Here is a 14,814-nt window from a genome sequence, read left to right as displayed (position 1 = left end):
ATACCAGAAGGTTGACTTTTTCACAGAGCTGGATTAACAATGAGGCCAAGTAGGCACTGGCCTAAGGGCCCCCACGCCTTTAGGGGCCCCGGGCTGGCTTTCCCCCGGTTTTCCCCCTGCTTGCAGCCCTCCCAGCCTGCACATGCAGCCAGCAACTGAGCTGCTCTTTGCCCGACTTGCCTGGTGTGGTTGCTTCTGGCGTTGTTGCCAAGTTTGCCTCTCTCTGCCTCTCCCAAGATTTCAACTGCTTAGGGGCCTCCACAGGGTTTAATCCGACATTGCTGTTACAACAGGCTTACAATAGGATCAGTAGACTCCCAAACACTCCCAAAAAGAAACTGACCTTTTTATATAAACTGCTTGCTATAACTACCTTACAATAAAAATTTATTACAATAAAAAAACACAACCCTGTCTTTAAAAAAAAGATTTTGCAATGTAATGCTGAATAAACAAATCAAAACTAATCTTTCCTGAAAAAGGCATGTCATGCAGACAACTGGCTTATTTTCTTATTTTCTCATTTTACATTTATGTAAAGTACTATAATTTTCATGAACTGGCCAGCCACAAAAAGTGGTTTCTGTTTCCCCTCTGTAAGCAGTTTTATTATAACCTATAATGAATCATTTCTGGTAAAATGTTGGGTCCATGTGCCTATGGGAAAGTCTTCTACATGTTGGCTCATGTTCACAATCTCTTTGAAGCTAGATCAACAGAATAGTTGTGGCAGGTACAATATCTTGCTCGGAAAATGTGTTACAATGGATGGCATAAGCTTCTCTTAGAGGCTTATGCTTTGTATTAGTCTTAAATAAATAACTGCATTACTGCACAGAAATAAAGAGATGTGTATTTGGCATCCTTCAAAATTACATCCTTTTTGCAAACTTGTATCTTTATTCCCATCAAAAGTCTCATCTAATCAATTTAATGGAAGCTAGATGAGCCTCATGGAGGCTGATATGCATCCGAATCCCCATTGGCTGCATACATGCCTGATATTGTTTGTGGACCTCTGTAGCTGTAGTAGTTTTCTTCAGTGGTTTTAACAGTTGGTCCCTAGATTCTGAGGAGAGATATCATTTGGTATTCATGAAGGTTCATATATTATTTAAAAAGCCCTAAGTATCAACATTCTTCAACAGATATTTTACAACTGACTTTAGATTTGATATCCCCCAGATAAGAAGGTACATAGAAAATAATCATGACTGTTATTTAAAGATGACACACATCATTTTGACATACTTGGTAGGAAACATAATAGAAAGATGACATTTTTTTCATATTCAGACTCTTGTCTATTAACACTATTTTAATAGTTTTAGTAGTCTTTGGATTTGAGGATCTGAGTCACTCAGCTTCTGATATCTAAAAAGGTCAACCAGAAAATTATTTTTTCCTGAGATAATAATTTGGGGTGCCACTCTTAAATAGCAAAATATTCCCTGCATGCTTGTTAATAGTATAATATGCCCTATAACTTACATGAAAAAGATAGTAAATGAAGGCCAAAGGCAAAATGTTTTATTACAGCAAATTTTATGGTAATGGATTGTTTGGTGATGATTTTAAAGGCAAGTATGCTCTGGAATATTAAACATTATATATATGGCATATTATTTTATATATCACAGCATAATATTCCATGTTATAAAAATGTTAATGAATATGAACCAAGTTGGAACTTGAAAAGGTTAATGTGCATGTTTGCTTTGGAAACAGTAACTTGGATCCACAGGGGCATTTACATGGATGACTTGATTTATTTCTTGCTTTCTTTTCTTGCTGCAGTGACCTCCCAAAAACTGCTTCTGCAGGACAAGGGAGCCAGAGGAAAAACATTTTAAAGGGCTTTGGGGGCAGTGATGGGAAGGCAAGGAAACTCAAGATTTGTGGTGGGAAAATAACAATTTGTGTTTTTCAGTCGCACAGTCGGGTCTGATTCTTTGCGACCCCATGGACAAAGTCACACCAGGCCCTCCTGTCTTCCACCATCCTCTGAAGTCTGCTCAAATTTGTGTTTGTTACATCAGTAACACTGTCCAGCCATCTCATCTTTTGCCGTTTCCTTCTTCTTTTGCCTTCCGTCTTTCCCAGCATCAGGATCTTCTCCAGTGAGTGCTCCCTTCTCATTTGGTGGCCAAAGTATTTGAGCTTCAGCTTCAGCATCTGACCTTCCAGGGAACAGTCTGGGTTGATTTCCCTTAGGACTGACTGATTTGATCTTCTTGCATTCCAAGGGACTTTCAAGATTCTTCTCCAGCACCACAGCTCAAAAGCATCTATTCTATTGCGCTCAGCCTTTCTTATGGTCCAGCTCTCACAGCCACACATTACTACTGGGAATACCATTGCTTTGACTATATGGACTTTTGTTGGCAGGGTGATGTCTCTGCTTTTTATAATACTGCCCAGGTTCACCATAGCTGTCCTCCCAAGGAGCAAATGACTTTTAATTTCATGGCTACAGTCACCATCTGCAGTGATCTTTGATCCCAGAAATATGATGTCTGTGACTACTTCCATGTCTTCCCCTTCTATTTGCCAAGGTGTGATTGGGCCAGATGCCATGATCTTAGGTTTCTTCTTCTTCTTCTTCTTCTTCTTCTTCTTCTTCTTCTTCTTCTTCTTCTTCTTCTTCTTCTTCTTCTTCTTCTTCTTCTTCTTCTTCTTCTTCTTCTTCTTCTTCTTCTTCTTCTTCTTCTTCTTCTTCTTCTTCTTCTTCTTCTTCTTCTTCTTCTTCTTCTTCTTCTTCATCATCATCATCATCATCATCATCATCATCATCATCATTTTATTTATATCTTGCCCTCCCCGCCGAAGCAGGCTCAGGGCGGCTAACAGCACAAATCAATACATACATTATACAGTATATTTAAACAAAACTAATTTAACAGTTAATTAAAATTCTAAAACAATCAAATTAATATTAATATGCTGGTGCTATTATACAGATGGTGAGTTTACTTAGCAGTCTCTCTCTTTAGTCGGTGAAGGACATTCGAAAAAGGATGGTCTTGCAGGCCCTGCGGAACTGTTTTTGATGTTGAGTTTCAAGCCTACTTTTGTGCTCTCTTCCTTCACCCTCAACAAGAGGTTCTTTAGGTCCTCCTCACTTTCTGCCATTAGAATGGTATCACCTGCATATCTGAGGTTGTTGATGTTTTTCCCAGTAATCTTAATTCCGATTTGTGCTTCATCCAGGCCAGCATTCCGCGTGATGTACTCTGCATATAAATTAAATAAGCAGGGTGACAATATACATCCTTGCCGAACTCCTTTTCCTATTGTAAACCAATCAGTTGTTCCATATCCCGTTCTGACAGTTGCTTCTTGACCCTTATACAGGTTTCTCAGGAGAGAGGTGAGGTGGTCTGGTACTCCCATCTCTTTAAGGACTTGCCGCAGTTTGTTGTGATCCATACAATCAAAGGCTTTAGCATAGTCAATGAAACAGAAATAGATGTTTTTTTGATACTCCCATGCTTTCTCCATAATCCAGCGAATGTTGGCAATTTGATCTCTAGTTCCTCGACCTCTCTGAAACCCAGCTTGAACTTCTGGTAGTTCCCGATCTACATACTGCTGAAGCCTAGCTTGTAGGATCTTTAACATGACCTTGCTGGCATGTGAAATGAGTGCAATGGTGCGATAGTTTGAACAGTCCTTGGCATTACCTTTCTTTGGGATTGGAATATAAACTGACCTTTTCCAATCCTGTGGCCACTGTTGTGTTTTCCAAATTTGTTGACATAATGTGTGCATAACTTTAACAGAATATCTTTTAAGACTTTGAATAGCTCAACTGGGATACCATCATCTATGCTCACTTTGTTGTTGAAATGCTTTTTAAGGTCCATTTGACTTCACACTCCAGGATGTCTGGCTCAAGGTCAGCGATTTCACCATCATGGTTGTCAAGGACATTGAGGTCCTTCTTGTATAATTCTTCTGTGTATTCTTGCCACCTCTTCCTGATCTCTTCTGCTTCTGTTAGGTCCCTACCTTTGTTGTCCTTTATCATGGCCATCTTTACATGAAACGTTCCCTTGATTTCTCCAATTTTCTTGAAGAGATCTCTTGTCCTTTCCATTCTGTTATTTTCCTCTATTACTTTGCATTGTTCCTTCAGGAAGGCCTCCATATATCTCTTTGCTGTTCTCTGAAAATCTGCATTCAGTTGGGTGAATTTTTCCTTTTCACCTTTGCCTTTCGCTTTCCTTCTTTCCTCAGCTATTTGTAAAGCCTCATCAGACAGCCACTTTGTTTTCTTGCATTTCTTTTTCTTTAGGATGGTGCCGATTGCTGCCTTCTGTACAATGTCACAAACCTCCATCCATAGTTCTTCAGGCACTCTGTCTATCAACTCTAGTTCCTTAAACCTATTCTTCACCTTCACTGTATATTCATAAGGGATGTGATCAAGGTCAAACCTGAATGGCCTAATGGCTTCTCGAGTTTTCTTCAGTTTAAGCCTGAATTTTGCAATGAGTAGCTCATGATCTGAGCCGCAGTCAGCTCCAGGTCTTGTTTTTTCTGACTGTAAGGAGCTTCTCCATCTTTGACTGCAGAGTATATAATCAATCTGATTTCTGTGTTGCCCATCAGGTGATGTCCATGTGTAGAGTCGCCTTTTAGGTTGTTGGAAGAGAGTGTTCGCTATGACCAATTTGTTCTCTTGACAAAGCTCTATTAGCCTTTGCCCGGCTTCATTTTGTTCTTCAAGGCCAAACTTGTCAGTTGTTCCGGTTACCTTTTGACTTCCTACTTTGGCATTCCAGTCCCCTATGATGAGGAGGACAACTTTTTTTGGTGTAAATTCTAGAAGGTGTTCTAGATCTTCATAGAACTGGTCCACTTCAGCCTCTTCTGCATCAGTGGTTGGGGCATAGACTTGGACTACTGTGATACTAAATGGTTTGCCTTGGATACGGACCGAGATCATTCTGTCATTTTTGAGATTGTATCCCATTACTTCTTTCCTCACTCTCTTGTTAACTAATAAGGCCACACCATTTCTTCTATGGGACTCTTGCCCACAATAATAGTTGTAGTGATCCTCTGAGTTAAATTCACCCATTCTCATCCATTTTAGTTCACTTATTCCCAAGATGTCAATGCTCAGTCTTGCCATCTCTTGTTTGACTACATCCAGCTTACCTTGATTCATAGATCTTACATTCCACGTTCCAGTGCAGTATTGTTCTTTGCAGCATCGGACTGTTCTTTCACCATCAGACACATCCACAACTGAGCATCCTTTCGGCTTTGGCCCAGCTGTTTCAATCTTTCTGTGGTTACTTGGACTTGCCCTTCACTCCTCCCCAGTAGCATATTGGGCACCTTCTAACCTGAGGGGCTCATCTTCCAGCGCCGTATCTTTTAGCCTTTTGTTACTGTCCATGGGGTTTTCTTGGCAAGGATACTGGAGTGGGTTGCCATTTCCTTCTCCAGTGGATCGCATTTTGTCTGGGTTCTCATCTGTGGCCTGTCCATCTTGGGTAGCCCTGTATGGCATAGCCCACAACCTCACTGAACTGCGTAAGCCCTCTCACCATGTCAAGGCAGCAATCCATGAGAGGGGAAAATAACAATACAATTAAATAAATAAATAAATAAATAAATAAATAAATAATAAGCTTTTATTTATATCCTGCCCTCCCCGCCGAGGAGAGGTTAGATCCAAATACAACAGATTAGATCCAGAATAATTTTCTGCTCATGCAGGACTTGTTTGTCAGTGGCAGGATAGATAGATTGGGGGGGATGTCCCTGGAAAGGCCCCCCCCCAAGGGAGAGAGAGCCTGCAGTCAGCTTTAAGCAGAAGATTCATGGCCAAATTTTGTGACTGGGTGGGGTGAGACCCGTGTTCCCTCTAAGCTGTGGAGTGTTGTGAGCAGCAATTCTACTTCATGAGCCAAAAGTGCTACTAGCATAAAAGTTCTGTGAGAGCCTACATTTGACTATTGCATAAATTAGTTGTTAGAAGATTATTACCATAACTTTGTAAAAATCTCAGAATGAATTGGCTTACCATAAGTCAGCTGTGACTTGATGCACTTTCCACACCACAGCTAGAGAAAGGAACATCAAAAGGGAAATGGGGCAGGCAGAGAAGGCACTGAGAGTATGAGAAAAGCGAAAGTGATCTTAAGACTTGGAGAAGCACTTTAAAAAAAGCCAGAAGGCAAAACTTAATCAGGTTTTTGTTCATCCTGCTTTCAAAGTGGGCAAAAGTCTCCTGCTTCAGCCATGATGTTTTGTAGCCCTCAAATAAGTTTGTCTCTGCCTCTTCTCCCTCTTCATTCTCTCCTCCACACCTCTGAGGTCCATGTGGTCTCATCCTCTCTGCACAAAGAGAGAGAGGGTGGTTGCACTGCCTTCATTTCTCCTCCCCACCACTGTGGTCTTTTCCAGGGAAACCAGGCATTGATTCCTCCTTCTCCAACCCATGGCTCCCAGAAAAATGCAAACTGGAATATGCCACCGTGTGACTTTCCTCTGCCTTCATCACTGAGAGAGGGGGAAAGAGAGATGGCAACCACTATAGGCAGCCAAAGGAAATGTGGCTGGCTATTGGCTATGAGATCTTGGTGGCTGACACTGAGTTGCTGCCTCCTTCCCTCCATCATGCTGATAAGGAACGAAGGGAAGGGGCTGCATGCAGAAGTACCATCCAGGAGAGCACTGGTGGTCTTCAGATGGCTACAGATAATTCTTCTGGAATTTCATTATCCTGTGCTGAGCCAAAAATCTGTGCACCAAGGGCTAAAGATTTGTGCACCAGTGCAAACTATCACAGTTTAGTGGGGACATTGATAAAGCCATCCTTCACAATCCTTCAAGGCTGGATCAAATGGGCACGTTGAGGCTGGGCCAGAAAGACACCTCCTCTCCTTTTCAATGATAAGGAAGGCCAGGTGGTTATGTCCTTTGCCACAATGAGTTCTCTTTCCCTATATCTCTGGCTTGTACCCTCTTTGGGCTGGGGTGGTTCTGGCTGGGAGGATGGCCTCAGCTTGCAGTGGCCAAGTAGAGTTATGCCTTCCAGACCATCAGACTATCTGGACACTTTCTGGTAGCCATAAGGACCAATTTGCTCCAGTCAGTGGAACAGAACTTCCGTGTCTTCCCCCTCCTGCTCAAACCCATTGATTTTCTCCAAATGCTGCTCCTGGGGGACAGCAGCCCCTCTGGAACAGCATGGGGGCAATTTGGGGGTTATCAGGGAGAAGGATTTGGTGGAAATTACCCTTTTTCTTTAACTGCTTCTCTTCTGTTAGCAGAAAATTTACTATGGATACTACCCAATGCTATTATCTATTCAGATGGTTATTTAATTGTATGGCTTAAGAGAAAGCAGATCAGCTGGATTTGAGTTCAGTATCACCTTAGAAACCAGCCAGATTTTCAGGCTACAAGCTTTCAAGAGTCAAAGCTCAGTACCCTTCAGAGATTATAAACACAGAGTTCTAGAGGCTGTACCATTTCAGACTGTGGATGGTAGGTTGCAAATCAAAGCTACTCCTTTCCTCAAAACATCTGCTTCTCAATCTTGCTGCTCCCTCATATTATTTTTTTTCATAATAACCCTTTTATGTCAATTCCCAGTCCCCAACGTCTCTTGCTGCTCTTTCCTTCAGGCATGCAGGCATGCTTTCCTTGCTGGACTTGAGAGTAGCTGTTGTTTCATTCATCACTTGACCTCTCAAGTTGTTCATTTGTGGCTACCATAATTTTTTCCCTATGATTCCTGGAAATTTAGTATGCACAGTGATGTACCAGCTTCAAAGAAACTTCTGGTCTTTCTTTCTCCGTTCGCTAATTTATTTTCTTGTCAGCTAGTCTAGACCACATAGTAAAGTACTGTTGAAAATACTGGGTGTTTAGTTGGTTTCTTCATGAAAATCAGGTTGATAAACAAAGTGTCATATCCACAACCAGATAAAATGAGAACCCACTTATTAAAAAGGCAAACAACAAGAAGTTCAAAGGTTAAGACATAAACAAGCCTAGCATTACCTCAACTGTTACTGATTTCATCAGTGTATGGATACAAGGCTAACCTACTTACATTAATAAAGTGGCATGTGAATGCATAAAGCCAGTTCCCAATATTTTGATCCATTCTTCCAGCATTTTTATCATGTTCAAAAGTGACCTAGAAACATAGTAATTTATTACTTGTAAAAGCATCTAGAGAGTACACAGATAACACAGATAATGGTTGCCTGCTAACCATTTCATAATCTATATAGGCCAAGAACTGTGTTGCAGTAGAGGGCTGCTGGTTTCCTGCCAGTTTCCTGCCTCCCATCTCCCACTGCTGCTCCTGCAGCCAGAAGCAGAGGGGGGAGGGGTGGAGTAAAACCCCCACATAATCTGGTGATGGCATTATGTCATTTCTGGGGACAACCCAGAATGACATCATTCCTCTCTAGGAAGCATCAGAAACTCTATAGTGTTACCATGAATTTTCCAGCAATTCCTAGAGAAGTGCAATGCCACTTATGGGTTTCTTCAGATGACTCATCATGCTGTCATCTGATGGTGTCCCTCATTTCTCAGAGCCATAACTAGCTAATTTTGCTCCAAGGCAAGAATATAAATTATACCTTGGTATACTTTCACAGTAGTTACTTTGATAAAAAAGGTAAGTGCATAAATAACAAGAACAACAAGAACACAATAACAGCTTCCCATTCTTCAGTTCCCAAGGCCATTCTAAATTGCCAGCTTAAAAAAGCCAAAGAGGAGCTGAAGCACCATGAAAAGAGGCCAGCTTTGGTTCCATCCAGACAAGCAGTAAGAATTTCTGCTTCCTTGGCTGCTCACCTGCCTGAAGGTCACAGATAGTTACATTTCCCCCCTCCATGAACAGCATCTTCCCTCCTGGGAGCTCATGAAACTAAAATTTCCTTGGGGCAAAATAAAGTTTGAAGTTCTGACAGCCCAATAGGGGTCTCCTGTATGTACAATCTCAATAATACACATGAAGCTACCAATCCTGGAAAGAATTGATGGCTTTATTTGCTAATAAAGGGGGAAATATCAAATGGTCTTTTCCCAAAGCTCACAAAGGAACAGCAGTACATTTTATACTGGTTGAACAAGTTAAAAAAAACAACAACACCCACTTCTGTGAGAGACTTTGGTAAATATTAATCAGGTTGAGAAGCTCAACTCCATATATAATCAGCTTGCTAATAAGTTTCAGTTAATATATTAACAACAAACTATTCATATTTGATTATTTTTAAATTCTCTTCTCCTAGTGTGCATGTTACATAGGTGCACTTCATTATTATTCAACTAGTATCTAACATACAATAAGTCATATGTGTAAGTACAGATCAGCCAGGCATAGCAATAACAGCTGAACAAGTCAACTATCCAGTTTTGCCTTGTAACAAGGACTTCTTAATCACAAAATTTCTACTACACACATATTCCTTTTGATTTTAATAATTCTTTCTTCCTCTAAGTCCCTTTTGAGCAGATTTTGAAGGATGGTGGAAGACAGGAGGGCCTGGTGTGACTTTGTCCATGGGGATGCAAAGAGTTGGACTCGACTGTGTGACTGAACAACTAACAGTACAATCCTAAGGAGAGTTACTCCAGTCTAAGCCTATTCATTTCAATGGGCTTAGAACAGAGTAACTCTCCTTAGGACTGCACTGTAAGTCCCTATCTTAAAACTTTATATTATACATTTCCAAAACCAAACCCAGACCATCTTGTGTCCTCCAAAGGCATCAAGAAACATTCTCACCATCATAACCTGGCTTCTTTCTTAGTTCCTCATCCAGTGATTCTGGATGAACACTCTAAATTTTGCATTCATTTTTTAATTTATTTGAACAGAACACAATTCCAACCCCAAGGATTTGCATCTTTTCTTATGTTATGTGGGCCCTAGGTGAGGAAAAGTAGCTGCTCTCCAGATGCATTATAATTACCATTTAGTTCTCTGGAGTGTGTCACCTCTTCATTGCTGACTACCACCTGTTCCTGTTCTACAAGAGCCCAAACTTCTTCTGCAGCATCCCTTCAGGGAATCTTGCTTGATGAAATCTGCAAGGCTGCCAAATGGTTCTCTGCTTCTACTTTTTGTATGCCACTACTCTGTGGACATAAATTCCAGGAGTGATTCTGTGGTTCGGAAAGCAGCTTATCATTTGAGAACATCATACCCACATCCTTGGTAACTAAGCTTGCTATTCTTCTGATGTGAAACTGCACAGAGGGATTCAGCAATGAAAACAGGGTTCCACATACATGTTACTGTTGTTCATTGAGAGACTTTTATGCACATCTCTCCTGGCCCCACTATGAGATCTCCACAGTTTTCCATACAACGTGGGCTCCTGTAGTGTCTTTGCACTGCCCCCCTAATACCACATGACAGCTTCACCAAATGGCCAGAGGTGGGAATTCCCCTACAAACCTTAGAAAGCTCTAAAATCACTGGATCTCATTTCTGTGGCTGGCTGGCACCCCCACAGAAGAGTCTTGATGAACGTGTTACAGGTAAGTGCAAACCCATCTTGCCGAGTCCTTAGATGTACAAACATTGGTTCATCACTATGTGCAGTTTTTATAAGGTAACTGTGTTGTCATTTTTATTCGTATGAGTCCATAACTTTTCCCCTGAAACTGCAAAGCCTGATGCAAAATGCACTTCAGAAGAGAGTTATTCATAAACTGTTCTTTTTAGAATTTTTTTCCTTTTTAGCAAAAAGAGATCTGAACAAAAGAATACTTGTTTGAATTAATGTTAGTGTTTTGGAAGTTGACATTGGAAGGATGTGAATTGCTAACTGGTGACGACCCATTGCTTTGAGAGGAAGTTGGTTTTTTGAAGTTGTGAGTAGAAACACACAATGAGTTGGTGCCCTGCAGAGACAGGTGGATATATCACATGCTTGGACAAATATCCTATTATTTCAAGCAGAGACAGAAAGACAGAACATTCCCATAACCTTTTAACTGGCACTGCTCTTCTTTTATTATTATAATTAAAAATCTCTACAGCACATTTTAAAATAGTTTTTAAAGTTTTGTTCCAAAAATTTCCATTGATTTTAGTGCAGCAGGATTGCAGTTATAGCATATGTTCCTACTCTGCTCTTTTCTAATAACGCAAGTTACATAATTAGCTCTGAGCTGACATGCCATCTTTTTGAATGAGGGCACAACAGATCAAAAAGAGCATCAAAATGAGATAGTAGTCTTGAGGGTAGATTACTGTGGGGTGCTCTACATGGGACTGCCCTTAAAGATGATCCAGAAATTTCAGCTGGTAGAAAGTACAGTAATCCATTTGTTATCAGGCTCTGGCCACTGGGACCACATTACCCTGATCCTGAAGTCCCTTCAATGGGTGTCTGTTTGTTTCCAGGTCCAATTTAATGTGATGGGCTTACATTTAAAGCCCTTCATGACCTGAGGCTTGAAGGACCATACAACAGTTATGTTCCTCACAACATGATCTTCCAAAAAGTTCCCTCATTCTCAGTACTGTCAGCAATGACCTGGGGCTGGACCTTTCCTTTTGCTACCCTGCTGTTATGAAATAGCCTCCTAAAAATGGTGGGGCAGCGCCCCGTAGCCAGGATTTGAAGAATTGGGGGCCCCAATTTCCATGGCCTTCTCTCCTGCCACCGCTGAGGAGGAAAGCTGCCAGCTCGTTGCCATACACTCAGAGGTTTAGATACGTGCCGCACAGTCTCCTGGCCTTCCCTGTAACATGATCCAGCTCGGCAAGCTCGGCAGGACAAGGTGGGGGGGGGGTGGAAGGTGCCACCAAGTCACAACTGACTTCTGGGGCTACAAGATCTCCAATTCGGATTTTTGTCCTGTCGGAGGTCAAGCCGAGGCTGCCCAAGCATAGCTCCCACCCTCACTCGGGTGGCCAGCGAGACCAGGCCAGAAAACCCCTGTAGGCGAACTTCTCCTCTCCACTGATCCCCAGCCCTGGACTGCAGCTGGGACCTCCACTTGTGTGCACTAGCCTACCTTACCCTGCCCTGTCTGCAATGGAGCCATCCGCCCCCTACACCCACCACCCCACTTGAGGGCCAGAACGGCCTCTTCTTGCAGGCGCCCTCTAGCCCAACATCAGCCCAATGTGGAGCTTAACTTTCAGTCCTGGGCGCTAAAAGTGCCCCGTTGTTTCTGCTTGCTGAGGGCTTAGAGATTTCTCCCATCTCCTCAGCAAGCAGAAGCAACACCGAGCTTAACTTTCAGTCCAGAAACCCCTTGTTTCTGCTTGCTGAGGGGTCAGAGATTTCTTCCAGCCCCTTAGCAAGCAGAAGCAAGGTGGAGCTTAACTTTCAGTCCTGGGCTCTGAAAGTGCCCCCTTGTTTCTGCTTGCTGAGGGGTCAGAGATTTCTTCCAGCCCCTAAGCAAGCAGAAGTAACAGGGAGCTTAAGTTTCAGTCATGGGCTCCGAAAGTGCCCCATTGTTTCTGCTTGCTGAGGGGACAGAGATTTCTTCCAGCCCCTAAGCAGGCAGAAGCAACTGTGTATGATCATGTCCCCTAAGCAAGCAGAAGCAACGGTGTATGATGATGACAGAATGGAGAAGGATACAGCCGAGGCACTGGAGGCTGGTTAGGGGCCTCACATCAGGGGGCCCTGCCTAGCAGTCAGGGGGCTGTTCCCCCACAGGCCCCCTTATAGCTACGGGGCTGTGGGGCAGGCACCTACCCTTGGGGTTTTCAGGAAGAATTGTTTATAAAAAGCTTTTGGGACAACTTGAATAGGCTCATGTTTAGTTGTTTTAATTAGTTATTTTGAACCATTGTATTTTAATTTTAATAAATATTTTTGTATTTATTTATGTTGTTACCCAATGTCTCCTGGCTCCACCCCCAAAGTCCCCAGATATTTTTTGAATTGGACTTGGCAACCCTACTTAGAACCCTTCTTGTAGAAACCAGAGAAAAGCCAAGGTGTTTCTCCTCTATGTTAAAATCAGTGTGTGGTAGCTAGGTTTATCAGCTTGAAGGAGTGCTGAAGGGACGTTAAATGGTATTAGAATTTGCTTTTCCTTCACCTGTGGCAAGCCCCTTGAGAGACAAGGCTGGCACTAGCCTACACCCTCAGAGTAAGGCTGTTACACCATTCAATTGAAAATGTGGTTTTCTTCTCCTGGAGAAATCCTGAATGTGAATGTGTATATAGGTGTGTGCAGGTGGAATTTTTTTTAGTATAACAGCATAGAATAAATGAAAGTCAAACTAGATATGATCCAGGATAGCCCATACATTTTAATGCCTAAAACTAAGTGTTCCCCTGCAATTCGTAATAAGGTTATGCTGCTTGAGAAAGGGTCTACTCTTCTGTCATGCTCCATTTTGCTGATTTAGCTTTTTTATGAGACGTTTATTCCCCCCCCCCCCCTTCATGGAATGAATATTTTTGTATTTTTATGTTGTCATCTACTTGTTTCAAGAGAAAGGCAAAGTATACAAATGACCTAAATAAATAAAAAATATAATCTGTTGGCTAAGCATCTGTTGGGTAAGGAGTACAAACCCAGATAACTTAATCCCAATTGGATAGATTCTGTGAAATGTGATGAAAGAGCACTGGAGTGAAATCCCAGAAATAAAGAGAAAATTAATTCCAGCTGGGACAGAGCTAGGGGATTCACCCATCCTCAATGAACATTATTCAGTAAATGTCCTGAGATGGTCAGTTTAATGCATGCATACATGTGCTTCAGGAATGCTGGGCTCCTCTCTCTCTCTCTCTCTCTCTCTCTCTCTCACACGCACACACACACACACACTGTGTTATAGAAGCCAAGCTCTGAAAAGTTACAGCTCCACGGAGATCAGTTCAATGCAGTCCTTAGTAAATGAGACTAGTTTAGTATAAGTATTCAGTTTCTGCTTGGCTTCTGCATTAATCTATTTAGTCAGTTATTGAAAACAATTAATACATGTCTTGGTATTTTTAGATATGCTCTAAAGTAGTTTTGTTTTAAGAACAGAATTGAAAAAATAATTTCCTTTATCATTTAAACAGGTTGAACCACTGATACAGAAGGATCATGAGAGTATGGTGCATCACATTCTACTCTATCAATGTAGTAGCACTCTGAATGACAGTGTATTGGACTATGGACATGAGTGCTATCATCCAAACATGCCAGATTCTTTCCTTACATGTGAAACAGTAATTTTTGCTTGGGCTATTGGAGGAGAGGTAGGATAAATAATTATCATAATTTATCTAATAATAATAGCTGTTTCTTTTTAATTATTTTTATAAGCTCTCAGATGGTTTCTTTTGCATCTGACTTATCAGGTGGTTTCTTTTGCATCTGACTGTGTGCAGGTCCTTCTTGTGCAATGAAAATAAAGTTGGCCCTTTGATTATCCCAGCTTATGGTGTCAGCTCTCCTTCTTCCGTGTTTGTGGACAAACCAGAAAACATTACTAGAGTGACAAATATTTGAGCCTGTAGAAGTAATGCCCCTAGTAAATATGTAGCTTGGCTTTAGGAATCAAAGAATCAATTTATTATTTGGGATTTTTATGTTTTTGCCTCACTCTTATATCTCCCATCATTCCACCAAAGAGTAGCTGGCATGAAAGTAGAGTGGCTCTCCATTCCTGCTGGCTGCAACTAAACTCCTCTCCTACTTCTTCAAAGGGTGTGTGTGGAGGGGGGTGGGGAAAATAGCTTTGTGTCCATTTTAGGGGATCTGTCATTTTCTTCAGCTGGTATGCCAAGATAGAAATAAGGATATATTCTGCACTAGTTCAATATGTTACAGTAACAGGGCTTTTTATGA

At 41.7% G+C, this 14,814-nt stretch overlaps 1 protein-coding gene across 1 annotated transcript in view; it reads left to right on the top strand.

Moving 5' to 3' along the window:
* The window catches only part of MOXD1 (monooxygenase DBH like 1), an 85,399-nt gene that overhangs the window by 32,346 nt on the left and 38,239 nt on the right, over positions 1–14,814 (top strand). Inside the window, exon 5 of the mRNA XM_060239499.1 lies at positions 14,043–14,222. Coding sequence (XP_060095482.1) covers positions 14,043–14,222 — 180 coding nt within the window. The remainder of the gene's footprint in view (positions 1–14,042; positions 14,223–14,814) is intronic.

This window comes from Heteronotia binoei, chromosome 1 (assembly GCF_032191835.1).
Source record: "Heteronotia binoei isolate CCM8104 ecotype False Entrance Well chromosome 1, APGP_CSIRO_Hbin_v1, whole genome shotgun sequence".
Classification (NCBI taxonomy): domain Eukaryota; kingdom Metazoa; phylum Chordata; class Lepidosauria; order Squamata; family Gekkonidae; genus Heteronotia; species Heteronotia binoei.
This window is presented reverse-complemented; position numbering and strand designations above follow the sequence as displayed.